Consider the following 15616-nt stretch of genomic DNA (forward strand, 5'->3'; position numbering starts at 1 on the left):
AGGAAGAAGGCTGAGCGCCGAAGAATTGATGCTTTTGAACTGTGGTGTTGGAGAAGACTCTTGAGAGTCCCTTGGACTGCAAGGAGATCCAACCAGTCCATTCTAAAGGAAATCAGTCCTGGATGTTCATTGGAAGGATTGATGCTGAGGCTGAAATGCCGATGCTTTGGCCACCTCATGCGAAGAGTTGACTCATTCGAAAAAACCCTGATGCTGGGAGGAATTGGGGAATATACTATTAGTAGTTTGTAAATTTTGGTCTTGTTTTGCTTAAGTTGTGGTTATTACCAAATTTTATTTGTACTAAGCTGGGATAGATCACTCATATTTATGCCATCTTGAAAATAAGGCGGCAATAATTCTCAGAGCATTTTATGATTTTAAAAAAAGAAAAAGAAGAATGTCAATTTACTGTGATATATTTCAAGTGAATTCATCAGACTGTCCATTTTTTAGTCTAAATGCTCTAATAAAATAATATTCTTTCCTACACCAAGTGATGCTTAAATCTACTGACAACCCAACCATCACAAATCATTAAAGGCTTTGAAACAGTCTATTAAATGTATACCAAATGGTTGGATACCTACAAACCAAGCTTTAGAGTCTTGAACAATATTTGAGACTTTCAAATTTTTAATATTTAATGACAACTTTTCCCTATAATCTTTCTGAATAATTAAGAAAATATAATTTTCCACATTATTATTTCAAAGAAAAATAAGTTCATTACTACATCCTCAAATGATATCTTTTAGCACATATGACAAGGCAAACCTAAGTAATGAAGATGATATCCTAATTATTTTTTATGCTTCTTTTAGTTTTTGTCAGATATGTAAATTTCTTAAATATAAAAATAATATGATAATGGTGATATGTGTTATATATGTGGTAAGTGTCAATATTTGAAGCCATATAAACTTCATGTAAACCAAATATTACAGTTTACTACTTAAAATACAACCTTTCTTCTCATTAATATTTGAAATGTTATTAAAGATATTTATTTGTATATATAAATGTATTCATATATCTTAATCACTAACTATATATAATAAACCTAATTTTAGCTTCATCAATTTTCTTCTAGTTCAACTACAATACATTTCTTTTGAAAAGTATGTACTTTTTAAAAATTTCCTTTAATCCTGTCTTTTTGTATCTTAGTTTTCTTCATTTATTCTTTTCCATATGCCAGAAGTAAAAATAGAAACAATTCTTCATACATTAATAATCAGGTCTTTTTCCTTTCAAATAGAACTGGAGAAGAAATGAATTCCATCAATATCCATATATTTACAATCTCTTCTTTTTCCTCTAACTGTAGAACTAATTAAAATGCAAATTGTATTTAACAAATGTTTAAAGTAGTATATCTGGCTTTAGTAATCTGAGTCTTTAAATAAATCTACTTAGATTTGGTATAGAAGAAATAGTCCAATTTGTTTTAAAATGTTTAAACTTCATAATTTTCAAGAAAGCTTTTTACTAATTATAAATTATATAACTCTTTAACAAAACTAAAATAGATTTTTTTTTGTTATTCAAGTAAAGACTGTCTTATATTAAAAAAAATACAATAGGACACTTATTGGAATAAAACTCAACATCTAAACTATTTCTTTAATTTACTTAGGTCGGGATTTGAATCTCCTTTATTAAATCTTTGCTAATTTCAGCTTTCTGTCATCTAGAAACTTTTAATTATGTATTAGTTTATATAATTAGCTATCATATGCGACAATTGCATACATTTGCCCTACTATTTTTACCCCACTCCAGTACTCTTGCCTGGAAAATCCCATGGACAGAGAATCCTGGGGGGCTGCAGTCCATGGGGTCGCTAGGAGTCAGACATGACTGAGCGACTTCACTTTCACTTTTCACCTTCATGCATTGGAGAAGGAAATGGCAACCCACTCCAGTGTTCTTGCCTGGAGAATCCCAGGGACGGGGGAGCCTGGTGAGCTGCCATCTCTGCGGTTGCACAGAATTGGACACGACTGAAGCAACTTAGCAGTAGCAGCAGCAGCAGCGCTACTATTTTTAGTAGTACATATTCTTTCTATTAAATCACAAAGTTTTATATGTATTTATGGATAGCAATAGGATCTTCAGTGAAAATTAAATTTAAATAAACAGTTTTTATCATAAATAATCAAAAATATTGAATATAGACCTTGAATATGAAATAGGTCCACTGAAAACTCAATTTAAAAATATACATACACAGTAGGTGGAACAAAAACTGTTACTTATTAAAACGTTTAGAAATTGTTGATTAAAGAAACAGCTAATGAACTTTGAGATCATGATACATTCTATAAGCATTTACTATTTATTTATTTATACATATTTTTAATAAAGAGATATGAAAAGTAAATTTAGGCACCATATAAATATTTTTAATTATTGCTGAGTAAATTGCTGTTGCTTAATACTGAGTCATGTCTTTGCAACACCCATGGACCAGTCTCCTCTCTCCACAGGATTTCCCAGGCAGCAATACTGGAGTGGGTAACCATTTTCTTCTCCAGGGGATCTTTTCCTCAAGGGGATCTAACACACATCTCCTGCTTGGCAGGCAGTTTCTTTGCCACTGAGTCACCTGGAAAGCTCAGAGATAATATGTATCACTTCAAATTATTAATATTAATATTTAATTTAAGTTGGTAAGTTTTAATAGTATTTCAAATTATTAATATGTGAAAGAACTCATTTATTATTTCTTTCAAACATAATTTATTGTATGTCTACAGTGAGTAAGATGCTATCCTAAGAATTAAGAGTATAGCAGTGAACAAGTCAGATGTAGTTTGTGCCTCATGGAATATTAAGTCCACCTCTGTACAAAAAATTTAACATATTTAGAGTAACTTGGGGTCTGGGAGGAATATCCAATACTCTATTGGAAGCTATCTTTTGTTGAATTGTGCCCAGTTGTACATTTCTGAAAGTACTATTTTAAGGTAATGATCAGCTCCAGCTCTATGCTGCCTTGTGTACAAAAGGCAGACTGGGCTTCCCCTTAGGCAAGGATTGATTTAGCATGTTTCCTGTGAACTATAATCTATCCCTCTTCCTTTTATTACTATTTTTTAAAGTACTATTAAAAATCTTTAAGCACAAGTGTAGTCCTTAACAGAAGTGACATTGAAAGAAAAATCTAAATGGAACCATAAAAAGAAATTAGTTCCCTGATGAGTAATTTATTACCTCATCAGAAAATATAAATATTCTAAAACATTAGTTCTTAAGGTGCAAATTTTTGTAATAAAGTGAAACTTTCATATGCATAGAAAATCAGTTTCTCGTAGACATTTAAAAATTCAGAACAAAAGCAAGTTATTGATTTCATTGTTTTTTTTTGTGTTATACATTACATTTTTTTAAATTTTATTTTATTTTTAAACTTTACATAATTGTATTAGTTTTGCCAAATATCCTGATTTGCAAAATGAAACACACTATAGCCAACAAGTTTCTGGCTTTTCCTTCTTCTGACATCACCTAGGAAGCCCTTTTAGAACTATTCTAACAAAGTAGAAATATTATTTATCATAGAATTAAATTTTATAGATTAAATAATTCAAATAATTAAATATTACTTACTAATCTCAAAAATATACAAGCAACAGGTGCAGCTCAATTCCAGAAAAATAAACAACCCAGTCAAAAAATGGGCCAAAGAACTAAATAGACATATCTCCAAAGAAGACATACAGATGGCTAACAAACACATGAAAAGATGCTCAACATCACTCATGATCAGAGAAATGCAAATTAAAATCACAATGAGGTACCATTTCATGCCAATCAGAATGGCTGTGATCCAAAAGTCTACAAGCAATAAATGCTGGAGAGGGTGTGGAGAAAAGGGAACCCTCTTACAGTGTTGGTGGGAATGCAAAGTAGTACAGCCACTCTGGAGAACAGTGTGGAGATTCCTTAAAAACTGGAAACAGAACTGCCTTATGACCCAGCAATCCCACTGCTGGGCATACACACTGAGGAAACCAGAATTGAAAGGGACATATGTACCCCAATGTTCATCGCAGCACTGTTTATAATAGCCAGGACATGGAAGCAACCTAGATGTCCATCAGCAGATGAATGGATAAGAAAGCAGTTGTACATATACACAATGGAGTATTACTCAGCCATTAAAAAGAATACATTTGAATCAGTTCTAATGAGGTGGATGAAACTGGAGCCTATTATACAGAGTGAAGTAAGCCAGAAAGAAAAACACCAATACAGTATACTAACTCATATATATGGAATTTAGAAAGATGGTAACGATAACCCTGTATACGAGATAGCAAAAGAAACACAGGTATAGGACAGTCTTTGGACTCTGTGGGAGAGGGAGAGGGTGGGATGATTTGGGAGAATGGCATTTAAACATATATAATATCGTATATGAAATGAATCGCCAGTCCAGGTTTGATGCATGATACTGGATGCTTTGGGCTGGTGCACTGAGACGACCTTGAGGGATGGTATGGGGAGGGAGGAGGGAGGGGGGTTCAAGATGGGGAACATGTGTATACCTGTGGTGGGTTCATGTTGATGTATGGCAAAACCAATACAATATTGTAAAGTAATTAACCTCCAATTAAAATAAATAAATTTATATTAAAAATATTACTTACAAGTGACTCTGAAAATACTTTAGATTTGGGTTTATAGGAAATTTTTTGACATTAGTGCTCCTTCTTGGAATTTCTTTCATTGTATTGTTCCACAGAATCAACTCATGATATAGCAACTCAACAAAGATTTAAATCTGGTAGTTAACCCTATGGACCATAGGCCACCAAGCTTCTCTGTCCATAGGATTCTCTAGGCAAGAATACTGGAGTGAGTTGCCATGCCTACCTCCAGGGGATCTTCCCAATCTAGTAATCAAACCTGCATCTCCCATGTCTCCTTCTTTGCAGGAGGATTCTTTTACCACTATAGCCACCTGGGAAACCCCAAATAACCTAATACATTTTAATAATTTTAATAGTAGATTTTGCTTGTGTGTGTGTGTGTGCAGTTGTGTGCCAAATCATTGTATTTTAGAAATAGCCCAGTAAAAGAAATGAAAATAAAATCAGAGTTATGTAAATGAAAGAATTCCTACAATGAATGGAGTGTTTTTCAAATAGGTGAATATTATCATCTTCACCATTATCAACAGCAAAGCAGAAGGACGCATTTCTTAAAATAGAATATCTTCAGTTTGAATATGAAAACTTAAAATAGAAACATACTCAAAAGGCATCTGAATAGAAGAAATGGACTTTGTGTAAAATGAATCCTTAAAAAGCTTACAATTTTCCTTGGATCCTCTTTGAGTATGCTTAATTAGTCTTTGAAACAGTCATAAATGCACATTTTATTGTGGTTATTGTCTAGAATCCTAACAATTAACAATTTTTATATAGTCAAACTGCAATTGCATAAGTGAATATTTATTTATTATAATATTACTATTTATTATACATTTCTGTCAATTTATATGGTGTAATCTGAATATCCTGTTTGTGTACAACACTAAGCAATTTAAGGACAATTTTTTAAAATTCTTCCACTAAAATCAACTTCCAGTTGCAGGCAATAGACTAGAATTTTATCAATGACTGTGACTAATAACACAAAGTAAAACTGCCTGTGAAGGGTTGTCAGTCTAATATAGGGACAAAGCAAGTAAAGGAAAGCATAAACAAACACCAGATGAGAGGAGGTTCCTTTCTATAGAGGCCTCTGCATGCTTCTCACTGCTTGTGAGGATTAAACATAGGTAGTGGTTGTCCTTCAAGCAACTTATTACACTCACTCAACACCTTTACTTCAATTTACAAAGAAATTCTGAAAATCAAATTTGGCTAAGTTACAGGTTGACATTTATATACGGATTTAAACTCATTATTCACACCATGTTTGTAAATGAGATACTCAAAGGGACTAACACAAAGCAATGAATGAAAAACAAAACAAAACAAAAAAATGTTCACAGCAAATTTTAGTACTAATACATCACATAGGAGTCCTGAGGAGAATACGGATGAAGTGAACTGTATTTTGGCAATGTAGGAAAACAAAGACATTTAAATTCCATTTGTTCTCTCAAAGCAAATTCTAGTTTATGGTTTATTTGTCTGACTTCTGGTAAATATTAAAAAAAAATATGCTGCTGACTGGAAATCATGAGAAATGTCAGGTATTTCAAAACCATAAACAGAAACCACATCAATAAAGTTTATTTTCTCTGACATTACTTTTACAGCTCTGAAAGACAAGTGAACTATGTACAGGAGCTTTCAGCTTCTGGCCTTTGAAAGGCCTGCTGCTCTTATGCTGAGTTTGGAAGGCTTCATGCTCCATCTATGAAACACCTGCTTTTTGAAGCTACTGACTGATCATAGCAGCCTCCAATTAGTCTTACTGAAACTGCTTCTGCTTCTAGAGTAAACATTGTGGAATCTCTCAAAGCTGGTAGCACTGGGTAGAAAGTAAGGGTGAAGTGAACAGGGAAATGATAAAACTGAGGAGCAAAATCTTCACAGAATTCTTTGATCTCATCCATGCTACAGGTTTATAGTGTCCATTTGTCTCAAGTAATCCATGCCTTGAAATATTCTGGATATCAGGAATCCAACTTGATATTCTGGTAATATGTAAATTTATTAGCACATTAAATAGAGCTTTAAGTTTGCAGTAAGACACTGTCATATTTAAATCTCCATTCTAGCATGTTCTACTATTCTTGAGTATGTTATTTAGCCTCACTAAACGTTCAGTTCAGTTCAGTTCAGTTGCTCAGTCGTGCCCTACTCTTTGCGACCCCATGAACCACAGCATGCCAGGCCTCCCTGTCCATCACCAACTCCCGGAGTTTACTCAAACTCATGTCCATTGAGTTGGTGATGCCATCCAACCATCTTATCCTCTGTCATCCTCTTCTCCTCCTGCCCTCAATCTTTTCCAGCATCAGGGTCTTTTCCAATGAGTCAGCTCTTCACATCAGGTGGCTAAATTATTGAAGTTTCAGCTTTAACATCAGTCCTTCCAATGAACACCCAGGGCTGATCTCCTTTAGGATGGACTATTTGGATCTCCTTGCAGTCCAAGGGACTCTCAAGAGTCTTCTCCAACACCACAGTTCAAAACCATCAATTCTTCGGCACTCAGCTTTCTTTATAGTCCAACTCTCATATCCATACATGACCACTGGCAAAACCATAGCCTTGACTAGATGGACCTTTGTTGGCAAAGTAATGTCTCTGCTTTTTAATATGCTGTCTAGGTTGTTCATAAATTTCCTTCCAAGGAGTAAGCATCTTTTAATTTTATTTTAGAATGGATATAACACATACTTTGCAGGAGTTGTGAAGAAGATTAAAATTTAAAAGTTTGTTTAACATGTAGACAATGCTTGATATATTGTTGTTCTTCAATTGCTTAGTCATGTACGACTCTTTGTGATACCATGGACTGCAGCACACCTGGCTTCCCTCTGGCCTTCACCATCTGCTGGAGCTTGGTCGAACTCATGTCCATTGAGGTGGTGATGCCATCCAACCAATTTATCCTCTGTCATCCCATTCTCTTCCTTCCTTCAATCTTTCCCAGCATTGGGGTCTTTTCTGAGTCAGCTCTTCACATCAGGTGGCCAAAATATTGGAGCTTCAGCTTCATAATCAGTCCTTCCAATGAATATTCAGAATTGATTTCCTTTAGGATTGACTCAATCTCCTTGCAGTCAAAGGGACTCTCAAGAGTCTTCTGCAGCACCATAGTTCAAAAGCATCAATTCTTTGGCACTCAGCCTTCTTTATGGTCCAATGCTCACATCTATACATGACTACTGGAAAAATCATAACTTTGACTCTACATACCTTTTGTGGCAAAGTAACATCTCTGCTTTTTAATATGCAACCAAGCAAGTAAAGAGAAACAGAGAAAAAAAAAAACAAAAAGTCTGGTATGTACTATGTATTTAACTTGTGCACCACCAGCACCAGTAGAGATAAGCTTGCCATCAAGCAAAATGTCAGGAGCTGCCTGAGTTTCTCTTTTTCTTTCTCACTCACCCAGTATGTGTAAATATACATATTTTTATATATAATATACTCTTATGAAGTATTAACCTTATTCTTGGTCTTTCTTCTTGCCTTCTCCTCAGGCCAATCTGAAGATTAGTCTTAAAATTAAATCTTGGCTCTTACTTGCTCAGAAATGTTCAATGTTATATCCTTATTTTAATATAACATCACAAATCTTTAACAAAGTCTCCTTAACCCTGAAAAATTTTGCACTGCCAAAGCTTTTCCTGTTTTGGTCTCTTATATCATCCTACAATTTCATTGGAAAAGACCCTGATGTTGGGAAATATTGAAGGCAAAAGGAGAAGGGGGTAGCAAAGGATGAGATAGTTAGCATCACTGACTCAGTGGATATGAATTTGAGCAAACCCCAGAAGATAGTGAAGGACAGGGGAGCCTGGAGCATTACAGTCCATGGGGTTGCAAAGAGTTGGATACAACCTACCAACTGAATAACAAGGGCAACATATGTCTATTTTGGTCACCATTGTATCTTTCTACAGCTCCTGGTATGAAGTAGTCAACAGTAACTTCCCCTTTCAACAATGAATGCTATGAACAGACATCTATCTAGGTTTCCAAGCTATAGGAAGTTAAACAGATGCTATCTAGGAGATACCACATTATGGCGGAAGTGAACAACAACAACCCTTAACAAAAAATTAATGATATGAAACTAGAATAAAAGTACTCTAAATGACAGAAAACAGTTTAAGGAAAGAGAGAGTTTTGAAAGTAATGTCACTTTTAATAGGATATTCAGAGAAGAGATTTTTGTCTAAGTGACATTTGAGCAGAAAGCTGAATAAGGCAGAGAAAGGATATAAATATTTGGTAGAAGAGCATTTCCAGCAGAAGTAAGAAAGAACAACGCAAAGTTCATCTGGTGATAGTATGTTTGCTGTAGTCAAAAAATAGCAAGAGGAACAGTGTGGCTAGAATTGTGTGAACAAGAAAATAACAATAGGAAATATCATTAGAAGTTAGAGGAAAACATGGATAGTCTTGCTGAATAACTGAATTTGGGAGTTCTGAGAATAGTAATTCTAAATATCCATGGGAACTATAGGAATTAGTCAATATATTACACATGCTCTCAGTCATTACACATGCAGGTACATACAAATCTCAATGGAGATTTGTTGGGAAAAACAAATCTCAGTGGGAAGACCTGTTCTCTACCACAAAGAAGTTGCAATGTAGTTGTGAAGTCAGTCATAAAGACACAAGGGATAATTAACTGCACAAGAAAATGTATAGTGACACCATTTAGTGTTAACAAAAGGAATACTAAGGATTTAAATAAGACAGAGAATGCCATGAAAAATTTTAAAATATTTCTTAGGCATGGGTAAACTTAAACTGAGAAGTGAGGGTGGTTATTTAGAATTATATACCAGGGATTCCAGATAAAAGAGCTATCATGAATAAAGAACAAGTGAAAGGAATTCATGGACATATTGAGAAGTGGTGAAATTAATTCAATTTATTTTTTAGGAAAAATGCCTAAGCAGTTGTTGAGAAGTTAGGTGGGGAGAATTACTTCTATCAAAATGTGGAGCTTAAATTTGCTATTTTGGGGTATGTGTTTAAGACACTGTTGGATTAGAAAAACAAACCATGTTTTCTATGTAAAATAGATCTTGGATAGGGAATTGGGGACCTAAATAGCTGTGGAAATGAAGGTCAGGGAACTTTCTGCTAATAATCTCTACCTCTGTTCAATATGAACTGTTCTGACAAGTACTCCACAAAGGCACTGAACTCCTCAAGAACCTCCAGAAATCTCCAATTAACCATTTCAGTCTACAGCAGTGAAGTTAATTGCTTTCAAGTGCTCAGTTAGAAGTTACTTCAAGTTTCCATTCATCCACGTATTTGCCTGCATCTACCTGTGCAGAAATAATGGATTCTCCTTCATTTCCACTTTCTATACCTTGCACGAATGCTTTTAATTGTCAAAGTCTAAACCAGAACCATATGGAGAGAGGATTTCTTAAAAATAAAGATCCAGGAGTCTCCTCTAAAGGCAGAGCTGACCTTAGTAGGAAGTGATGTTGATTAGTAGAAATAGACAAGCAGCAGAGAAAGAAAACTCAGAAGACGGAAGGAGACTCCAGATCCTTCATCTATCATCATACAAAACACTTCAACTCCAATATTATTCTTTCCTATGATATTTAAATTGAAAAGAAGATTATACTACTAAAATTAACAACAGGATTAGAAAACACCAATGGTGCTCTTTCAAACAAAAACTCATTCTATCAAATACACAAAGATATCTATTTCCATGCCCTGATATTATTCAGCTATAAGAACCAAATCTTTTCAACTTTTCTTCATATTTCATGATTATAAAATATTTGCTATTCTTATAATTCTCATCTTCTGTTTGTTGTTCTCTAATGTTTTTAAAATTAGATGTCCAGAATTAACAACAGGTTTCATTTGGAACTCCAATAGAGTAAGAGGAACTATTTCCTTCAATTTTCTTGTTGGTATCTGTATATTCATGCACCCAAAATGTAAATTAATGTTTCAGAATTTATTTCACACTTCTGTCTAATATTGAGCTTGCATTCAAAATTTTTCAATATTTCACACATGAACCACTGCCAAGCAGGGTCACTTTCCCTGAATAGATTTTGGAATCACACAAAATCAATAGCTGAATTCAAATAAGTGAAATTTCCAAAGGGAACAGCAAAACATATAAAAAGCAAAGGCATACAGACAGCAAGTTAAGATCTGAATGTTGGAAGATCAAGTTCATATCTAAAATATTTTGGCAAGAAAATTGAAAATTAAAACAAGAATGCCATGTGTAAAATAAGCAAAGAAGGCATATTTAGAGCCAATAAATATATTAATTCAGTACCAGAGTTTGCCCAGTAGAAACCCTGAGATGTTTTGCTACTGAATGAGTTAAGGAGAAGAATAAGAAAAAGCTTAATAAGTTTGTTCTTGAAGCACAAATTAAATAGATTAAATGAGGAGATATGCAAGATTAAACATGAATCAGAGGCTAATATATGGTAAAAAATTATAATATCAGATACACTCATTTTAAAGCATTAGAACTGAGACAAAATAATACTCTAGGAAGACAACTGGTCAGAAAATGTTTTCCAGTAAAAGAGTAACCCATGAGCATCTGGAGAACACTGGAGCTTCATGCTTCCAACAGAATTTGAAATCATTTTAATTTTGACAAGCATAACACAACACACGATCAATCCATAGTCTCAAAAATAAGTTAAGATAGAGCTGTTTAGAATGTTGAGTGTCTTAGCAAGGACATTCCTATATTTCTGTTTTACATGTATAGTTTACTATAAAGAATATTTTTAATGTGTTTAAAAACTATATTGATACTATTGTGTGATAAATTTCAGATCAGTTCAAGCAGCTGCAAGGAAAACGTTTTGATTATTAAATTAATAATTTCAAACCAGACCAGAAGGGACCATTATCCCACTGGATATGCAGGCATATTGTTCTTTGGCTTAGCTAAGCCAGGAACTCTGAAGTGTAATGAAATGTGCATAATTAAATGACAGCAGTTGGGTTTTGATATTTTGGTTGATGAAGTATTTATTTACATTAATTTTATATGGTTCATATAATTTGAATAGTAATACTGTGCCCTGTCATGAAATATTTCAGAAAAAGAATTTGACAATAGAAGTACAAAGCAGGCATCTCCTTCCTTTATTTCTACATTTTATTTAATTTACTAATCTGCTTAAAGGATTAAAGAAGAAAATTAAAATGATATTGAGATTCTGTCTAAGAATAACAATAAGGAGACTTAAATGGCTGATTGTCATTAGTAATTTGAAAAGGTGCTAAATCTCAAAAAAAGAGTTTCTAAATAAACAGCAACTATAAAGCTTAATGAGATTTATTTCATATAAATTATTCCTTTGAGTTGCAAAGAGAAAGCTATATGCTTTAGAGTTGGTTGTTCCAGTAATAAACATCAATTCATTAATAATATTAATAATAAAAATAGCAAGAATGGTTAACATTTTATATAGTGCTTGCTATATTCTAGGCACTCTATTAAGCATTTTTATTTTTTTTTATTTTTTATTTTTTTTACTTTACAATATTGTATTGGTTTTGCAATGATTGCTTCTAGGAAATAAAATGATCAGTATGAAAATATTCTAACTGATTATTCAATTCTAGAATGAAGATAACATTTAAAGAACACACTACAAAGTCCACCCATTTAAAGTGTACACTTTAAATGGTTTTTAATCCTTTTGTTAAAGTATCTACATATATGTCTATACATACAGTAAGAAATCAAAGATAAAAATATAAAATTGGCTTGTATTAAAGGACTATTTACTGACTGATAATCAATTTACACCTTTTATGAAAAATGGTGCAGAAAGACAAATTTACAAAAAAAAAAAAAAATCCACAAACATCATCTGATTTATGTACCTAAATATTTTCCCTTTTAGTATAAAATTCCCAGGAATTCTGAAATCCAATATTCACTATTCCAATAAATACTTTAAAATGTACTATCACTATCTTTTTTTCCTCCATAAATCATACAGACAAATGCAAACCTAACATATCATGCTATGATAAAAAGTGTGCTAGATAGCTCAGGATTCCATAACAAAATACTGCAGAGTAGGTGGCTTAGATAACAGGAATTTATTTCTTATTATTTTGAAGGATGAAAAGTCTATTATTAAAATATAGTGTTACTGGGTTCTCTAAGGACTCTCTTCTGAGCTGTCAGATGGCTAACTTCTCACTGTGTCCTCACATGAAAGAGAGAAAGAGGAAGCAAATTCTATAATGTCTCTTCTCATAAGGGCATCCTGAGGGGCCTGCTATGATGACCTCACCTCCAAAGCCTCCATCTCCAAACACCATCACATTTGGGGTAGGATTTCAACACTGAATTTTGGTTAATATACCTCAGTCCATGGGCTTTTGAGGTGGTGCTAGTGGTAAAGAACCTGGCTTGCCAGTGCAGGAGACTAAAGAGACACAGGTTCAGTTCCTGGTCAGGAAGATCTCCTGGAGGAGGGTATGGCAACACACTCCAGTATTGCATGGAGAATCCCCATGGATAGAGAAGCCTGATGGCAACACACTCCAGTATTGCCTGGAGAATCCCCATGGATAGAGAAGCCTGATGGCATTGCAAAGACTTGGATGTGACTGAAGCAACATAGCATGCACAAACCTGGGTCCGTGGTAGAGAGGTTGTTTGAAAAATGCAAAAGAAAAAAATTTGTGACATAAACTGCTAGCTCTTAACTAGAAAGAAAAGAGGGGGAAAGGCAGCTGTGGAAGGAGATGTAAAAGATAGATATCCTGGGAGAAATTAAGACAAAAATTATTTTAAGAACCATTTAAAATCCCAAGCAGTCAATATCTATATCTATATCGTCTATAAAATGTAAATGGAGCCATAATAAAGACCATTGTGTGATGTCTTTTTCTACTTTGAGGTTCTTAAATACTATACAGTACATTGTGTCTAGTGATAAAAATGTACCAGTGATTCAAAACTAATTTTGAGTCTTAATTTTGAATGCAATAGCTGTAATTATTTTAACCTGTGACAATACAGCTATGCTGCTATTATTAAAAAATTGCATTTCCTTACCATCGTGTAGCTATGGGCCACCTTCATTAATTCAATGCATCCTTGAGCATCTGCAAATGCTCGGATTCCTAAACAGTTTGATGGATGCAAGAGCTTCATGAGGAAATGGCAGCACACTTCCACTACTTGAGGAAGCTGAAGAAGGCAAGCTGCTGCAAGAAGGTTTTCAATGGTTTCTTCCTTTAATTCCAAGCAACCTAAACGTTAAAAGAATTATGAAACTGTTTAAAGCATGAAATAATATGCACCAGTCTATTATTCAAAACATTAGGCCAACCTTCTAGAAATTATTGAACCTAAATTGATAATCCAAATAAATACAACTCATGAAAGATCAGTAATTGCTTTCAGCATCTTGCATTTCTTAATTTGTATGATATTCAAAATCATCCAAACATGAACACAGCTTCCTCAGAAATACATATATCCTATTAAACAGGAATTATGGTTGTTCCTTCGGTTGTGAATTCAGTAATTAAAAAAAAGAAAAGATAGAAAAATATTTTACAACACATGTCTTTCCAGGTGGCTCTAGTGGTAAAGAACCCCCCTGCCAATGCAGGAGACACAAGAGAGGAGGGTTCAATCCCTGAGTCAGGAAGATACCCTGGAGGAGGAAATGGCAACCCACTCTAACATTCTTGCCTGGAGAATCCCATGGACAGAGAGGCCTGGTGAGTTATAATCCACAGAGTGACAAACTGTTGGACACAACTGAGGCAACTTAGCATGCATGCACACACACACTTTTATAAGCTTAGGAGAGCAAAGGTGCACTAAGTTTCTGACAATATATACACTGTTTATATGAATATGGAATATTTATGTGTCTTTAATTAACATCTGTATATATATATATTTATAACCACACATATTGTATGTTGCTAATATTGTATTTAACTCACTGTGTCTAGAATTTCCTATAATATTTATTTCTTTATGGTCAGTGTTGTGTGTTAGTCACTCAGTCATGTCCAACTCTTTGTGACCACATAAACTGTAGCCTGCCAGGCTCCTCTATCCATGGGATTCTCCAGGCAAGAATACTGAAGTGGGTAGCCATTCCCTTCTCCAGGGGATCTTCCCAACCCAGGGAACAAACTTGGGTCTTCTGCATTGTAGGCAGATTCTTTGCCATCTGAGCCACCAGGGGAGGAATTTCCTTTCTTTCTGGTCAGTTAACCTCAAATCTGAGCTCTTCAATGTTTCTTTTCTTTTTTTTTTCTAACAACTGATATAACTTGTTAAATAATGGAGCTAATTCTGGACTGTTTATAAATCTCATCTGTGTAAATCAGATCAGATCAGATCAGATCAGATCAGTCACTCAGTCCTGTCCTACTCTTTACGACCCCATGAATCGCAGCACGCCAGGCCTCTCTGTTCATCATCAACTCCCGGAGTTCACTCGGACTCATGTCCCTTGAGGCAGTGATGCCATCCAGCCATCTCATCCTCTGTCGTCCCCTTCTCCTCTTGCCCCCAATCCCTCCCAGCATCAGAGTCTTTTCCAATGAGTCAACTCTTCACATGAGATGGCCAAAGTACTGGAGTTTTGCTTTAGCATCATTCCTTCCAAAGAACACCCAGGGCTGATCTCCTTCAGAATGGAGTGGTTGGATCTCCCTGCAGTCCAAGGGACTCTCAAGAGTCTTCTCCAACACCACAGTTCAAAAGCATCAGTTCTTCAGCACTCAGCTTTCTTTATAGTCCAACTCTCACATCCATACATGACCACAGGTAGATGAACCTTTGTTGGCAAAGTAATGTCTCTGCTTTTGAATATGCTATCTAGGTTGCTCATAACTTTCCTTCCAAGGAGCAAGCGTCTTTTAATTTCATGGCTGCAGTCACCATCTGCAGTGAT

The 15616-nt window shown here is 34.6% G+C and overlaps 1 protein-coding gene across 2 annotated transcripts in view; it reads right to left on the reverse strand.

The window, feature by feature from the left end:
• The window catches only part of KLHL1 (kelch-like family member 1), a 541448-nt gene that overhangs the window by 269035 nt on the left and 256797 nt on the right, over positions 1-15616 (reverse strand). For both annotated transcript variants that reach the window (XM_010842287.1, XM_010842286.1), the window contains one exon: positions 13750-13946. In XM_010842287.1, coding sequence (XP_010840589.1) covers positions 13750-13946 — 197 coding nt within the window. The remainder of the gene's footprint in view (positions 1-13749; positions 13947-15616) is intronic.

This window comes from Bison bison, unplaced genomic scaffold, assembly GCF_000754665.1.
Source record: "Bison bison bison isolate TAMUID 2011002044 unplaced genomic scaffold, Bison_UMD1.0 scf7180017864176, whole genome shotgun sequence".
Classification (NCBI taxonomy): domain Eukaryota; kingdom Metazoa; phylum Chordata; class Mammalia; order Artiodactyla; family Bovidae; genus Bison; species Bison bison.